General features: G+C 43.9%; 1 protein-coding gene across 11 annotated transcripts in view; it reads left to right on the top strand.

Moving 5' to 3' along the window:
• Window positions 1-17526, top strand: part of si:ch211-285f17.1 (sickle tail protein homolog) — a 235068-nt gene that overhangs the window by 173852 nt on the left and 43690 nt on the right. For all 11 annotated transcript variants that reach the window (XM_064941866.1, XM_064941864.1, XM_064941863.1 and 8 more), the window contains one exon: window positions 16222-16414. In XM_064941866.1, coding sequence (XP_064797938.1) covers window positions 16222-16414 — 193 coding nt within the window. The remainder of the gene's footprint in view (window positions 1-16221; window positions 16415-17526) is intronic.

Genomic DNA, 17526 nt, shown 5'->3' with positions numbered 1-17526 from the left:
TGATTTGACAGTGGTTGTGATGTGACATGATTTGCGATGTCTTAGAAGTCACAGAGAGGCAGGATGGCTGTGCTCCTCCTAATAGTTGCCCTAGATCCTACTGTGTGTGCATTTAAAAGTATAAATCTCAGTAGATTTAATGGCAACTTTATAGTTCTCACTGTATGATTGTACGTGATAGGATACATCATATATTATGCCACTAAACATCTTATTTTGTGGGGATTGTGTTTGCCGATTTGAATTTATATTCAGAATTGATCAAAGGGACAGCCTAAATTGATAAATGGGCCAGATCTGGCTTGCTTGCCACCTGTTGACTATCCCTGATATACTGTATAAAGGTGTGTACAGAGTTGCCTTGGAATCATGGCTTGTGAAACCGGTCGATGCACCTCACTGCAGGGAAAGACGTTTTCCCTAAGCCTCTCTAGCAACACGGTTATTTGTTTACACTGTGTTTGAGTTCATATCTGTTTCCCATTCTCATATGGAATAAATCATGTTTTGGATGCTGGCTGAGCACCAGAATCAGTATCAGATGTCACTGGAGAAGGACTGTGTTGATAACAGGCTCTCTCTCAGCAGGTGTGTGTGTGTGAGCGAGAGAGCTGGAGGTGTGTGTGTGTGTGTGTGTGTGTGTGTGTGTGTGTGTGTGTGTGTGTGTGTGTGTGTGTGTGTGTGTGTGTGTGTGTGTGTTTGCGTGCGTGCGTGCGTGCGCTGGGATTACAGGAAATAAAAACTATCAGACAGATTTTGTTAAGTAATGTCAGACCTAATGAGAAGACCATTGTGTGACTAAGAGTGTGTGTCTGTGAATGTGTGTTTGTGCTGCTGTGTGTGTTCGTGCTGCTGTGTGTGTTTGTTCGTTCCCTTTTGCCCGCCCGCCCACCCCTCCCTTTACCTCTCCTCTGGGAGATGGATGATCATTTGGTGTGGGTAGAGTAGAGGGGTATGAGTGGTTCCCAGTGAGCATTAATAAGACACATAATAATAATAATTTATTAAACTTCTATAGCACTTTTCATAGAATCTCACGGTGCTTCAAGAGCAAAACAAAAAACAGAAAAATGCAGTATCATGACAGGTTAGCCAAGTCTTTGAATGCTGCATCCTCTTACAATGGTTAGGGTCAGTTCAAGTCAAATTTGATTTGTCACATACAAATGTAGCAGATCTTATTTCGGGTGTAGCGAAATGCTTGTGTTTCTAACAGTGCAGTAATATCTAACAATTCGCAACAATACACACAATACACACAACCTAAAAGTAAAATAATAAATATTAGGATGAGCATTAGACTAAAATACAGTAGAATAGAATACAGAATATACATATGAGATGAGTAAAGCAAAAATATGTAAACAGTATTAAAATGACTAGTGTTCCATTATTAAAGTGGTCAGTGATTTCAAGTCTATGTATATGGGGCAGCAGCCTGTAAGGTGCAGTGTTACGTAAACTGGGTGGAAGCTGCCTAGTGATGGCTGTTTAACAGTCTGATGGCCTTGAGATAGAAGCTGTTTTTCAGTCTCTCGGTTCCAGCTTTGATGCACCTGTACTGACCTCGCCTTCTGCATGATAGCGGGGTGAACAGGCAGTTGCTCGGGTGGTTGTTGTCCTTGTTGATCTTTTTGGCCTTCATGTGACATCGGGTGCTGTAGGTGTCCTGGAGGGCAGGTAGTTTGCCCCTTGGTGAAGCGTTGTGCAGACTGCACTACCCTCTGGAGTGCCTTGCGGTTGAGGGCGGTGCAGTTGCCGTACCAGGCGGTGATACAGCCCGACAGGATGCTCTTGATTGTGCATCTGTAAACGTTTGTGAGTGTTTTCGGTGACAAGACACATTTCTTCAGCCTCCTGAGGTTGCGCTGTTGCGCCTTCTTCACGACACTGTCTGTGTAGGTGGACCACTTCAGATCATCAGTGATGTGTATGCCGTAGAACTTGAAGCTTTCCACCTGCTCCACTGCGGTCCCGGCGATGTGGACAGGGGCGTGCTCCCTCTGCTGTTTCCTGAAGTCCACAATCAGCTCCTGTTGTTTTGTCAATATTGAGTGAGAGGTTATTTTCCTGGCTGTTTCATGGCTTAAGCGGAGTGAGCTGGTCAGAGGATGGTAGATGATGGTGATGCGGTCTGCTGATGATCTTGTAGAGGGCAAGTCGTATAGACACTGGATTTCTCCTCTTCCACTCGGTGTAACACCCACTTGGGTGATGCGTCAGCAACTCTGGGTGCCAAAAATCTCACCTGACAAAGTTCAGAATTGTAGCCAGTCGTCCTCAATATGAGACCTCTGCCTCGGTACTGCTGTATCACCCCTTACCCTCAAGCTTAAGGTGACTCCTCAAATTATGTTCTCAAAAGGTCACGAACTGGCAGCCAGGTGAAAGAAAAAAGCTGGTACTGTGTCCAGGTTAGAGGTCGACCGATGCTGATTTTTCAACGCCGATACCGATTATTGGAAGACCAAAAAAAGCAGATGCCGATTAATCTGCCAATTTTTTTTTATTTATTTGTAATAATTACAATTATTATGGTCGAATCCGGAAACTATCATTTCGAAAACAAAACCGTTCGGTATTTTATCTAATGGGTGGCATCCCTAAGTCTAAATATTCCTGTTACATTGTACAAGCTTTAATGTTATGTCATAATTACGTAAAATTCTGGCAAATTAGTTCGCAATGAGCCAGGCTGCCCAAACTGTTGCATATACCCTGACTCTGCGTGCAATGAACGCAAGAGAAGTGACACAATTTCACCTGGTTAATATTACCTGCTAACCTGGATTTCTTTTAGCTAAATACGCAGGTTTAAAAATATATACTTCTGTGTATTGATTTGAAGAAAGGCATTGGTGTTTATGGTTAGGTACAGTTGTGCAACGATTGTGCTTTTTTCGCAAATGCGCTTTTGTTAAATCATCCCCCTGCGTTGCATCGATTATATGCAACGCAGGACACGCTAGATAAACTAGTAATATCATCAACCATGTGTAGTTAACTAGTGATTATGATTGATTGATTGATCGTTTTTTATACCTTGGCTTCTACTGCATTCGCGTAACAGGCAGGCTCCTCGTGGAGTGCAATGAGAGGCAGGTGGTTAGAGCGTTGGACCAGTTAACTGTAAGGTTGCAAGAATGAATCCCGGAGATGACAAGGTAAAAATCTGTCGTTCTGCCCCTGAACAAGGCAGTTAACCCATCGTTCCTAGGCTGTCATTGAAAATAAGAAAGTGTTCTAAACTAACTTGCCTAGTTAAATAAAGGTTTGTTATGAAAACTTGAAATCGGCCCTAATTAATCGGCCATTCCGATTAATCGGTCGACCTCTAATCCAGATGCCTTTTTTCCAGCTAGTTAGCCAAGCCCAAAAAGAGTTGACCTGTCAGTCAATCTGCAAATCCGCTGCTCAAAAACACCAGAAAAATATTTTTAACACGTACAAATAGCAAAAATATGTACAATATTTACAGAGCTCTCTGCCTAGGCATCCTCACAGCGCCATGGCAACTACGGACATTTAATATAACACCTTCATAATGGGGATCAGGCCCCTGCAATGTTTCCTTACTCTGAAGAAACTACAACTAGGCTCTGTCTCAAATGGCACTCTCTAGTCAAATGTCGTGCACTATATAGGGAAAAGGGTGCCATTTGGGACGCATACCTGGTGATTTATTCGCAGACGAGGCGTTAAATGAATTATGAGAGAATGTGGGAGATGCTCAGACGACTTTTCATATTAGGCACGGCCAACAAATGTGTATTTAATCAGATATTACTTAGCTATGTAACCAAGCTAATATCTCACATTTCTCATCACCTTTTCCCCTGTCTTCAGTCCTCTGTATTTTAATGTATAGGCCTAAAGATACAGTAATATGGAAATTACAGTTCATACATATTGGATTACGTTGTCCATGCAACGAACCCACAACCCTGGTGTGTGTGCTTATGTGCCCGCGTGTGATTTGCGTGTGTGTCTGTCTGGGTTTGTGTTTGCCTGCATGTGTGTCTGCACATGTGTGTGTGTGTGTTTGACCTGAAAGAACAAGCAGCGCTGTGGGCGTGTGCTTGATAAGGCTTTCTTTGTTCTGAGAACTTCTGACTACAGGCTCCAAGCCATATTCTCATCTTCAGATTCATCAGTGAACCCAGAGAGGCTTATGGTTACACTGGCCAGGACACACTTTCTGGAGACTGGAGAAGTTCAGTTGAGAATGACAGGACTGGGTGTGTGTGTGTGTGTGTGTGTGTGTGTGTGTGTGTGTGTGTGTGTGTGTGTGTGTGTGTGTGTGTGTGTGTGTGTGTGTGTGTGTGTGTGCGTGTGCGTGCGCGTGTGGATCCCCAATGAAAACTAGCAGAGCAGTTATTACGGGACAGCCGGAAACGTCAGCAGGGATCATGTTGTGCTAATGTTATGACATTAAGGAGCAAGTCTGGACAGGACGTGATGCCAGAGCGCTGTCAGCAAATACTTGGTGTGTGTGTGTGCATGCAAGTATCTGGTGTGGGTGCATGGAAAGTACAGTAATGAGTAAATGATCTGCAAGGAACCTGTAAAACCCTGGCTTGCATTACCCCCAAGTTGCACGACAGTTGCAAGCAGCAGTAAATAACAGTACCAGTTAAATGACCCTGCAGCGTGCACCGTATCCCCTGACTAACAACCTCGTATTATATCCAACCTTTCTCCAGCCTTTCAGACATTTCTGTTCTCGTGTAACTTAAATACTGTGCAACATAATGGAAATGAACTTGCTATTTAGGTAAATGCGAGCAATTTAGTAGTAAAACTATGGTGAATTAGGGTTGGGCTGCATCCATCCTCATACCGTCCTCCTCTCATTCCAGGATTTATGCCATTACCGGTTTAGTACATAAGGGGGCACCAAAAAAAATGCATAAAACCCACTGGCCTTCTATTACCAGAATGCTAACAAAATTAGCACAAGTTATAGCACATTTCCATGGAGGCTGCTAGCTAAATATGGTAACGAGCACAAAACGAAAATAAACATATTGATACGACAGGCAATCCAGCTCATAAAGTTATACATATATATGTAGGATGTACCGTATGTCATTTTTGGTGAGTTTGGACATTTACAAGCGAATGTGAACGAGAGATGTGCAAATGAACAAAGTTTTGACGAATGCTTGTCTGAAGGAAGAACAGTACTGGCTCTGGAGCAGCACGTGTACAAGCTGTGTCTGTGTGGAGTCTGGAGTCGCTAGGGCAACGGGCCTACCTCGGAGAAGATTGGGGAAGAGCAGACGGGGCCGAGAACGGAGAGGAGAAAAAAAAACGCAAGGAAATCAAAAGATAGCAGTGGCAGCTGTACCGATAACTCATCCAAAAGGCTTTGACTTCTCAAACATGGCAGAAAGCTAACACAATATGATGCCCCGTCATTCAGCCATAACTAGCAAGTTAAACTTAGCGGTCGCATTCATGCAGAATTCTTCATTTTTCACACAGGAAAAAAAATCCAAATACAGATCTAAAATGCTTCTTATTGTATTTTCTGCTCGGCATCAGACTAATTTTGTGCTTCAGTTGCACTTCTAAACTCGGATGAGAATTCACGAACAGCCATTCTATCAGCAGACAGCGCTCTGACTGATGTGTAGCTACTTTTCTCCAGTACTTTTCTCAGTGTAGCCAGCCTACTTTTCTCCTGTAAAATGCAAGGTCAACTTTAAGCAAAACATTCGGAAATGTAGCTGGCTACATCCTTTCTACGATAAACATTAGAAATGTGATGGCCATGCATCGTTTTTGCAAAAAAAAATACCTTGATTTTAAGCGTATTTACTTGTGTGGCTGCCAGCCAAATAGCATTGTACTTCTGTTGTCATTTGATTAAAATAAATCTACTAATGTATTTTCTGTGAAGGAAAACTATAGGTGCACGTCCCTGGTCACTATATTGAAACAAAAAAAACTGTTTGACTTTCAATATTAAACGCGACCCCCTGTCAATTCAAATCTGGACTCACCTGCTCCCGCTTTCTCCCGTTGTGCTATTTACAAACAAACACGTGACTGGCTCAACTGTTCTGGGGAACTATAGTAATCTTCATAATGTAAAATAATGTGACAGTTGAAATGAAGAGCGCGATCTGCTTTATCTCCTAACATATTTATTTAAATATACAAATGTATTGAAAATTCATTCAATTGTTCCAACGGTATTGACAGTATTGAAAAACCATCCCGTGGCTATTTCCAGATACCCCAGTATTCGGTATATACCGTAGTTGTGATTAGGGTCTCTGTCTCATCCTGCCCGAGGAGTGACCAGGGGGGGACTGGGACCAGAAATCGGCCTGGGATTTTCCAAACACTGGCCCATTTTTTTTCCCCTCAAGGCCACGACTATTGGCCAAATAATGATAACTATGTGCAAAACACCAATTTTATACCGGCCCACTGGGTTAAAGGACCATCTGTCATTTGCTGGAACTGCTTCAGTCTGTCTCTGAGAGAGACTGATTAAGTTGTCAGTATTACCAGTGACAGGGACCCTGAGGGTTAGCCAGGCCGACCAGGCTGAGGTCTTATCTGTTCTGGAGACCGATGTCATCTTTCTGTCTTCTTCCTTCCCTCAAGACCTGTTTCTATGAGACGGGAGGCTATAGAGATCAAAGGGAAAAAAATTTCGGGGCTATTCATTTTTGCTGAAACACACTGCCAAACTTGTAAATCCATTACTGCTCAGAGATAGATCTCTTCTCAGTGCACAAAGATACATCTTTCTTTGTTGCATAAGTCAGACGTTTTTACAGATGGGTGTTGAGTTTGAGTTGTGTGTGTGTGTGTGTGTGTGTGTGTGTGTGTGTGTGTGTGTGTGTGTGTGTGTGTGTGTGTGTGTGTGTGTGTGTGTGTGTGTGTGTGTGTGTGTGTGTGTGTGTGTGTGTGTGATCCACTGTATGTCCTGGCTCTCCAGATACACTTCCCTTGGCTGCTCTCCCCTGACACCATGTGCTCTCCCCTCACCATGTGAGTTTGTCCTGGGTTGCCTTGGCTGACGAAGGGGAGTCACCACCATCCATCCAGATGAGAACAGAACAGTGGGTCTAGAATAACAGAGCAGGAAGTGTGTGTTCAGACAAGACCAGGGGAGTTTCCACTGGACTAGGATTTGGAAAGCTGTGAATGAGGGTGATATTCACTGTGCTGTTAATTACTGTAAATATCATCGATTCTATATAATTCTATTAAATGTCTTCTAACTGGAAGTTACATTTAAACTCTCATGCGTATAATCAGGATTGTAGCTATGGTGTTTGAGCACATATGCCTCTAATGCATAGGTTGCTATTGAGATAGTAGGGATTCAGTATTTGTCGTAAGTTGACTGCTTGAATAGTAACCTATGAGGGACAGTGGATGGATTGCCACATAGGGCATGTCAACTTTCAGAATGTCAACATTCTGGACATTTCTAATGTTCCATTTGTGTCTCTCGTAGGAGTGCGTTGTCTCCAAACCTACTATGTTTGTTTGCTCGGGTTAATATGTTTTTTTTTTATAGGCTCTCTCAGTGCATGCACACAGGGGTCGATGTGTGTGTCTGTTTTAGGTCTGCCTGAGTGAATGTAATCGAATGGCTGGGCCAAATCAGTTGTTCAAATGTCAAAGTTGCAGAAAGAGATCAACATAGATCTGGGAAGGGCAATGGACCTGTTATTGTCATGTGGTCTCATATGGACTAAGAGTGCATCTCACATGGCACCCTGTCCCATGTAAAGTGCACTACTTTTGACCAGGGCTCACTTATAGGGAATAGGGTATCATTTGGGACATAGCCTAACCTCTGATTGGAGGGATGTTCACACAGCTAACCCATTGTGAATGTAGCCACCATCTCTGATTGGAGGCACGTTCACACAGCTAACCCATTGTGAAGGTAGCCACTATCTCTGATTGGAGGCACGTTCACACAGCTAACCCATTGTGAAGGTAGCCACTATCTCTGGACTCTAGATCTTATGACTGCAGAAGGATAGAGGGACATACGTAGTAAACAAAGTAGCTACTCAACCTCTGAATGAATCTACTGTATGTGCTCTATCCTGTTGGACTACAACTCCTACTTCTGTCATTTTGCCATGAAAACGTATTTACTGACAGACATGTAAGGGTGAGGAATTTTATATTCCATCTGCTCTGTCTGCTTGGACTACAAGAAAGGAATAGCCGAGGAATTTGGCATGCTGTCATGTGCAGCCACAGTGCAAACCGCCTGAACACCACGTAGCGGGCTTTCTCTATAGAACGCGTGATTGGCTTTGATTGTTGATACGGTGAAGTTCGACCCCTTTTAACGAACCAATTACCCAGCCCTGTCCAGGCCAGGCAGGCACTCTGTCTAGAGGAGGTCATCTGAGGATTTGGACGTAGTGGGATTAAAGGTGGAATGTCGTAGGGGGAGGACACAGCCGTAATGAATGGAAAGGGATGACAAGGGGATTCTGGTGTATAATGTTATTAACACTGGGTCAACGTCCCAAATGGCACCCTATTCGCCATGGTGCTCTGGCCAAAAGTATTGCACTATATAGGAAGTAGCATTTGGTACGCAACCTGAGCTGCACTGTACCCAAATGCAGCCATCTCTGAGATGATCTGGGAATTCAGACCACTGTCTTTAGAGTAGTGAGTGGTGTGTTTGCCATGGTGTGTTTGCCGTGGTGTGTTTGGTTGAGAGCCATACAGTGTCTAACAGGTCTTGCATTCTTCCTGGTCAGGTAACGTATTCAGCAAAACTTTTTGGGTTTACCGTGTCTAGCTGAACGTCTGCCCTGTTGTAGCTGCATGGACCATGTAGACATACAGATAACAGAGTGGCTCAGATTGGACAGGGTTAACACATAGATGTATAGTTATTAAAGGACTGTGTCTCTTCGGGTTGTACAAGGTTCAAGCTACAGATGTAGGATCTTAATTTGAGCCAGTTTGCTACAGCAGGAAAATAATCCTGCAGCAACAGGAAATTATAATTAATGGACATTTTTGAAGAGGTTGATATGTTTTTCTTTAGGGCAAATCAAGTCTGAAATTTCAAAGTGGAAAGGACAAACTCTAGAAGCCTTTTTAAAACTCAAATACACTACAAGTTTGCATCTTCTGCTGTGCAAGAAAATTCTTAGCAACAAAAGAGTGATCAAATTAAGATCCTACATCTGTAACTTGCTGCATTTGCCTCTCGGGACCTGGACTCTGTGTTGCTGTTATCACTCACCCACCGCCCTGTGAGACTTCTGCTTCAGAAAATAAACATGCTCTCAGCTCAGGGACGCAAGCAATCTTTAATTATTTCATATCACTGTAATTTTTCTGAAGAGGGACAGAGAAATGGCCAAGGTTCTCCTGTTCAGATCAGTGTTGGCATTGCTGGGTTGCCTTTATAACCAAGTTAGCCTGTTAACTTCGTGGCTTGACGGCTACGTCTGCTGTGTTTATCTTTAGCGGCTGTAGAAAGTTAATTCCCACTTCCTCTCTCTCTACCAATGTAATTTGAGTGGGCGGGATTTAGTGAAAAGGCACACCTTGCCCAGAATGCCAGCCCAGAGCATCGTACGACCAGCCTCCTTGTTTTCGTTCAAAGTGAAAACACAACACAAGAGGTGGGGTGACATAGGGACTGCCCACAACCAGTGGATTTCTGCTTTAAGTGAAAAGGCTTGCTGTGGGGCCTAAACTTGATGAGCTTTTGCACACACTTTAATGTCTGAAAGAGGAGACGTTTGGTAAGCAAAAGTGTGTGTGTGTGTGTGTGAGAGTGAGGGTGATAAACCAAAATAGACCTAGATATTAACTAGTCATGTCTTTGTTTCTAATTCAACTCATAAATAACGAATAGAGTATAATTCCTTGACATTTTGGTTATGCCAAAGGGAAAAAAATAATGTTTTACAGTATGTGCCATTTCTAAAATGTAATAGGCTTTAAATGCCAGGTTGTTTTACTAATTTTGACTTTTCATCCAGTAGAATTCGCTGTACACTATTGAGAAAGAGAGTCGTGACTTGGTGTTTGACAACAGCTGATAATCAGCTGAGGGGACGCTCTGTACCCAATGGAACCAATGGCGGGAATCAACGCAATTGCCCATTAGATGACACATTTTCAGTCATTCTCAGCCTAGTATGCTGGTACGTGTTGCTTAATGCATTATTGTTTTTACTAAACGGTACGTTCTAAATAGTATGTAGTATGATTAGTACACGGTATGCAGTTTAAGTCAGTAGTAGGCACGCCAGATTTTGGACATTGCCATAGATCCTATTTCTGTCATTCTCTACACCACCTGGTGCTTTAAGCGGTCTTAAACAAATACTAGAAAACGTTACTTGTGAAGTTGATTCTGTTTCGGAGAAATCAGTCCAGCCCCCTGGCAGGCATGACTATATTCTCCATGAATTGGCTGCCACAGCAAGTCTTTGATAGAAGCAGTGATTATTTTTAACTATCATAATTCAATTGAATCACCACGTCTTGGCACTGCACTGTACATCTGCTCGTCTGGTTGAAACCAAGACACACAATCTTAAAGCAAAAGGCATCATCGTGATGATGTGGCAGGTGACACTTTGCTTCTTGAAAGTCCAATATCTTGAAAGCTTGACTGCTGACTTGCAAAACATTTTGGGACTGTATCAACAGTGGACTGACGAAAAAACGACCAAAGGTCATTTCTGAGTGAATTTTTCCTTTAATGTATGTGTCAGGGCCAGAAGTTTAGACAATCTTATGGAATTTTGTGTTTTATCTTGGCTTTTCATCCATACGTTTTTTTTTTTTTTTTTTTTTTGTGGAATATCTGATCGTTTGTGAATCCAGAAAATGTTCTCCGGCTTTATGAACCAAAAATGTACCTGATTTGACACTTTCGAAAAGCAGTAGATGCAGTATACCCGCCACTGGCTCTGTGCACACGCGCAACACAGACCTGACTTTTACCTTTGATGGCAGCACGTCGGACCGTTGTTCTGTGAATGACAGTAGTAGGATATCCTGGATACAGGTCAGCTTTCCTGGAACAAAGAACAAAGAGTCAGAGTGCACACACACACACACACACCCGCCAACCCATCCACACACACACACACACACACACACACACACACACACACACACACCCGCCAACCCATCCATACACACACACACACACACACACACACACACACACACACACACACACACACACACACACACACACACACACACACACACACCCGCCAACCCATCCATACACACACACACACACACACACACACACACACACACACCAACCCATCCACACACACACACACACACACACACACACACACACACACACACACACCCGCCAACCCATCCACACACACACACACACACCCGCCAACCCATCCATACACACACACACACACACACACACACACACACACACACACACACACACACCCACACACACACACACACACACGCCAACCCATCCACACACACACACACACACACACACACACACACACACACACACCCGCCAACCCATCCATACACACACACACACACACACACACCCCGCCAACCCATCCACACACACACACACACACACACAAAGTAAAATGCTACTATAAAAAAATCTCAATTTAGCTAAATCAGTAAAGAGCCAGTAAAACTAATGTATAGCAGCTAAACCAGTCGATGCTTACTTTTGACGGCGCTAGAGTAATAAAGACATTTATTAAAAAAGGAATGTATTCAATGTCATTCAGTATAACAACGCATCAGACATCAAACACCTTTATGTGCGGCAAAGCCCAATGGACCCTGCCTCGGGAAACCATTTTGGAAATAAAACGGGAACAATGGAGAAACTGCAACTCAAAGGCACGCCCGAGCATTTTTTTTTTATATACCTCGTGATTCATTCTTCTGTATAGACTTTGAAGTCAGGTGAGAACAGAACATGTTCTCACGGAATAATATCATAATTATATTAAATTACCTTGATATTGTAATGCTATTCAGACTGAATGTGTTTGATTAATTTCTTCCCAAAGGTCATAATCATTTGCCTGGCCAAACGCTACGCCACGCCCATGGACGTTAGCTTCTTTTCCGTAATGAGTCTGGATCTGAGTACATTCCCGACCCTTCACCGAATGCGAACACATTCGGGGCCATCCGATTGGTCCAGAAACCGATGGCTTGGGCCAGATTGAGAACACGTGGGTAAATGGGCGGTTTGAAAATGTGTCATTGGCTTTGAGAGTCTGATTGGTTAGAGACGTTCCAGTCGCTGATGATTTTGTTTTGCACATCGCCCCTCGTCACCACAAATGACTTCCAAGATGGCAGTCTCAGACTAAAGTATTTATCGAAAGACAGAGCAGGGGACCTCTTTTGTGATAGAAAATCTATCAGAACACAACTCAAGTGAGATAAAAATAGCATAAAAGGAGTTTTACTCTGACTTCGAAAGTGCGTGGCCCGGACGAACCAACTCTCGGGCTCTGGGAAGGAACATTTTTCAGAGAGAAAACTGTGCAGTTTTAAAACTTGAATTACAGTGCATTTGTGTAAAGAATTTTAAAAAATCTAATTTGTAAAGTATTGAGTTGAAATTGATACTGTGGATACCAATATCCCTGTGAGCCTCCCAGGCCCATGTTGCCCAGGGTTAAGAACATACATTTTTGATGAATAATATTACATTCTATTATATTACACCCTCTAAACTTATTCCACGGATCCCTTGGCCAAAATTAGTTTGATCTGTTGTTAGTAATGTTCATAAAAAAATGAAATGTAAAACATGTTTGGGGGAGATCAGTCCACGGACCCCCTGCAGTACCTCTTTGAGAACCCCTGACAAAATCATCAACATTGAAGTACTTCAATAATTGTCTTATATATATTTTCTTTTTCATCAATTTCACAGTAACTTCTACATATCTTTACAAGTGAGAATTGTATTTATGTCTGTATGACACTGGCTCACTTCTCAGTGCCATGTGTTTACACGTTTCATGTCTGTTCTGCAGTAAATGATGCTCAGTGTTAAAATAGTAAGTGCACTGTGGTTACCCTTGACTGTCATAGCTAACTAAGCCACACACAGTTATATGTGGAATTTAGGTCTCTCCTCCCAGCCGTGACGGGGGTCGATGTGTCTAACAGCAGGTAGGCGGTTGTAATCATAGGTTAAACCGTGGTTTTCACATCTGTAGCCATGACAGGAAGTGGTTTCAGCGGGAACCGGAAGTGGCTTTTCTGTGATAGAGGGGTGCCAAGTAGAGCACCTGCCAGAGAGAGGGGGTGTGTGTGTGTGTGTGTGCGGGGGAGGAAATAACCTGCTAAGCTCATCCGGTGGACACCTTATCATTTGGTGTTGTGTGTAAACTCCTTCACCACTATCCCCAGAGAGGTGGTAGGTCTATCTTCCTTTTTATCCACATAATTACAATCCCACTGAAGAGCCTTGATTGGCTCAAGCATCTCGCTCCGTTCTGCTCAGCCTCAGTAAGTATTCTACCACGTGTCGCATGTACTGTATACTGTATAACACTGCTTGGTTTTCAGAGTAGCAGCCTGGTACTGTATCTACCTCAACATAATTGGGTAAACTCATAAATAATGACATTTCACTCATAAATAATTACAATTCGGTTCAACTTACCGAGCATGCATCATGGTTTCGGATGACACGTCAACTGAACCTGACCCTCCACGTGACTCATCCTGGGCCATGCATATAAAGGACCTTAACTATCTACTCAATATAGATGGAGTAAGCGTATTCTAATGGAGTTGGTGTTCCCAGCGCTCAGTCAGTGTGCCAAATTACACCCTATTCCCTATGTAGTGCACTACCCTTTGACCAGATATGGACAGAGGATGCTGCTGCTGTGTCAGGTGACAGGTCCCGCCTGTGGTGATGACACCGAAGGTTACACGTCTTATCAAGTCAACAATATCATACGGTGACTCAGCACAGAGCTAGTCTGGATAATAACGAGGGCGCTGGTGAGAAGAGTGATGACTATTCAAAACAATCATACAGCTATTTAAAGCAAGGGATTAGGCGGTTGTTATGTTGGAGCTGCTGGAGAGCAGGTACTGCACAGTACGCTATCATCTCGCTCCAAAACAAGATGATCTCGCACGTATTGGACACACAGGAGCATTTTCGATTGTGACCTTTTCTGTTCTGTTCACATTGCTGTGTTTCTTGATATGTTGGATGACCATCTGCCTCTCCTCGATCTCTGCCCTTCCCTGCTTCATCCTTCCTCTCTCTCTCTCTCTCTCCCTCTCTCTCTCTCTCTCTCTCTCTCTCTCTCTCTCTCTCTCTCTCTCTCTCTCTCATCAGTCATTACAGGGCATGTTGTCTTCTCTCCATTCTGAGCTTGACATTCAGAGGTACTTGCTGAAAATCCAATTGCCCCACACAGTTAGTCTGCCTTTTATCTTATCTGCATCATGACTTGGCGTGTGGCTCTGTCTGCATCACAACTGGCCTGTGTGTGTGTGTTGACCTCTCCTGCCCTCTCCACCCCCCTGTGTACTCCTGCCAAAAACACTGTCCACATTAGTCAAAGGGCCGGGGGGGGGGGGGGTATCCAGCACACGCAAATTACTGCCCCACCGCTTCCCCTTCCCCCCTCTCCCCTTTCCCCAACACCCCACACTCACCATCACCTTTCAGAGTGCTTTGTGTGTGTGTTTATGTGTGTGCGCAATGACTGTGTAGTTAACCTGGCTGTGTCCGTGGAGCCATTAGCTTGATAAAGGGCTCTCTGTGTACTCTCCTCCCCGTGTTAGTCACACTGTCGGCCTGGCACACCCTACAACACTACCAAGATCCTCAATGAGCTCCACATTCTCTATTACTCTGCCAGGCCCACAGGACTGCCTGCCTGGTGGACTCGTTGGTGACTTTAATCACCCTCACTACACCCTTTCCCCTCGGATGTTTCGCGAAGCTTGAAAAAGATCTCTGACCGGAAAGAAAAATGGCGCTCGCTGGAGTTATTTGTGTTTTTTTTCCTACAATGTCGATTTTGGGCCTGTAACTACCTGCACCATAAGCAAAAAAAAAGCATGGTAGTGTGGGTATTAACCCTTCACTAAAGTTGTGTGAGGCGTGGCAAGAAAGACACATGCATGATAAGGCTTAGGGACCGCTTGTCTTGTTTTTTTTTTAGCAGCTGCAACATGGAAAATCATAGTGTGAAAATACAACAGGGGGTGTCTTATCTGCATCATGCCTGGGCATGTGGCTCTGTCTGCATCCCAACTAACACGTGTGTGAGTGTGTGTTTGCGCGCGTGTGTGTGTGTGCGTATGCTCTCCTGCCCTCTCCACCTCCCCTCACCTGATCTGTGTTCTCCTGCCAAAAACACTGTCCACATTAGTCAAAGGGGGGGGGGGATATCAGCACACCCAAATTACTGCCCCTCCCCCTTGTTTTTTGCAACTGTGAAAATCATAGTGTGTGCTTGTGTGGAATATAGCAGGTGGTGTCAGTCTGTGTGTCTGCTAACTGCATTGATGCAAACAAATTACACCCAAATAGACTGGAATGCATGACTGGGAGTCAAAACATGACACTGGGGTTTTCACTGTGTTAACGTTGTAGTTAAAAAGCTTATCTTTCTCTTAAAGCTGCAATATGTAACTTTTTGGGCGACCTGACCAAATTCATCTGGAAATTTTAGTTATAGATCTGTCATTCTCATTGAGAGCAAGTCTAAGAAGCGGCGTATCTGTTCTAAGTGCACTATTTCTATGCTTCCCGTTCTTTTACTTTCAGTTTTGTATACCAGCTTCAGACACCTCAAAATACAGCGGTTTAGATGGTACAGTTTAGATGGAATGATATACATGCTTGTTTTGTCACATAAATTCAAATTAGGCAACCAGGGAATTGGCGGAGTGATTTCTGCATAATGCAGCTTTAGAAAAAAACATTAACACTATCGTGTGGTTCAGATGGCTTTGTTGGTTGAAGAATGGTGCTTGCAGCACAGTGTTTTGCTGGTTTTGATGGACAAAATTGTCCGACAATAATTGTGTTTCCGTTTGTGTTCGTTTCCTATGTAGGGTTGCAATATTCCGGTAAACTTTCAAAGCTACCAAAGTTACCAGAGTTTTTCCAACCCTGTTCCTGTGTATCATGACCCCTCTAATTTACCCTCTTTCTCCTCTTCTCCCCCTCAGAGCAGAAGCCCTGCGCACGGCCCCAGCAGCCCCATTGTAGGGGAGCAGCCGGAGCACCTCTCCCTGGCCTCTCTGGAGTCTCTGGACACCATGTCAGAGGCTGATGCCCCCTCTGCCTTCACCAGAGGCAGCCGTTCCCGTGCCAGCCTGCCCGTAGTGCGCTCCACCAACCAGACCAGGGACCGCTCGCTAGGTAGGCGACCGCAGCATGACCACACTGTGATTATGAGGCTATTAACCACACATAGACCAAGGACTGCTTGCTTTTTCTAAAAAAACACACATACAAACACTCACACACACACTTCACCCCCCCCCACACACTCCTCCTCGCCCTTTGCTTCGCCTGCTTGCTCCTAGCCTTAATTAGAATTAATTTCCTTAGCATAGTGAGATTACAGAGTCCTCCAACAATATGCCATCCTGTTTAACACACACAGACACACACACAGACGCACACACTGTTATTGGCAGGATTAGAAATGGGGTTTGTTAACAACGCAAAGGGCACTTCATTTGCATCAATATGACAAACGCCTTCAGTTGTGTAGAGTTGTATTCATGTGCTGCAGCGTAGCTTCTTCTAAGAGATAGTCATTTAATTTTGATGAACTAAACCGAGAGAGAGTGCTTCAACTCTCATCATCTCAACATGTAATCATTCTCTGAGCCTCACAGGATACAGCTTCTTAAAAAGCTTATTTGGAAAATGTAAGCAGAGGACACACATCTTAGTTTAATGTGACTTTAGGTTGACTCATTTCATTTACTTCAAGTGCCTCTAAATGACTTGTTTACATTTGGGCAGCACACCCCTTTAACCAACAGGAAGCATGCTGCTCTGTGCCAAAAGTGGGTTCTTGCTTAGGTTGAGATGCCGAATTGCAGACATTGTACATAAACATCTACAATAATATACTACTGCACACACAGATATGCACACACACACACGCACACACACACACACATACACACACTCACACACACACACACACACACACACACACACACACACACACACACACACACACACACACACACACACACACACACACACACACACACACACACACACACGTTATGGCAGCAGATTGGGTTATGGGGGGATGAAGGGGGTGGAGAAAAGAGGGCATATTACCCCGCATTCCTCTGGTGTCCCCCTGGTTGCTGATCTCGGGTCAGCTTTTCATTTTCCCCACTAATGGTTAAGGTTAAGGATTGGGGAGGGGAAGCTGATCCTAAATCTGTACCTCGGGGAAACTTCACCCTGGAACCTCCCCCCCCCACACACACACACAGTCGTGT

This window comes from Oncorhynchus masou, chromosome 28 (genome assembly GCF_036934945.1).
Source record: "Oncorhynchus masou masou isolate Uvic2021 chromosome 28, UVic_Omas_1.1, whole genome shotgun sequence".
Taxonomy (NCBI): domain Eukaryota; kingdom Metazoa; phylum Chordata; class Actinopteri; order Salmoniformes; family Salmonidae; genus Oncorhynchus; species Oncorhynchus masou.
Note: the sequence above shows the minus strand (reverse complement) of the source record. Positions and strands in the feature narration are given on the sequence as shown.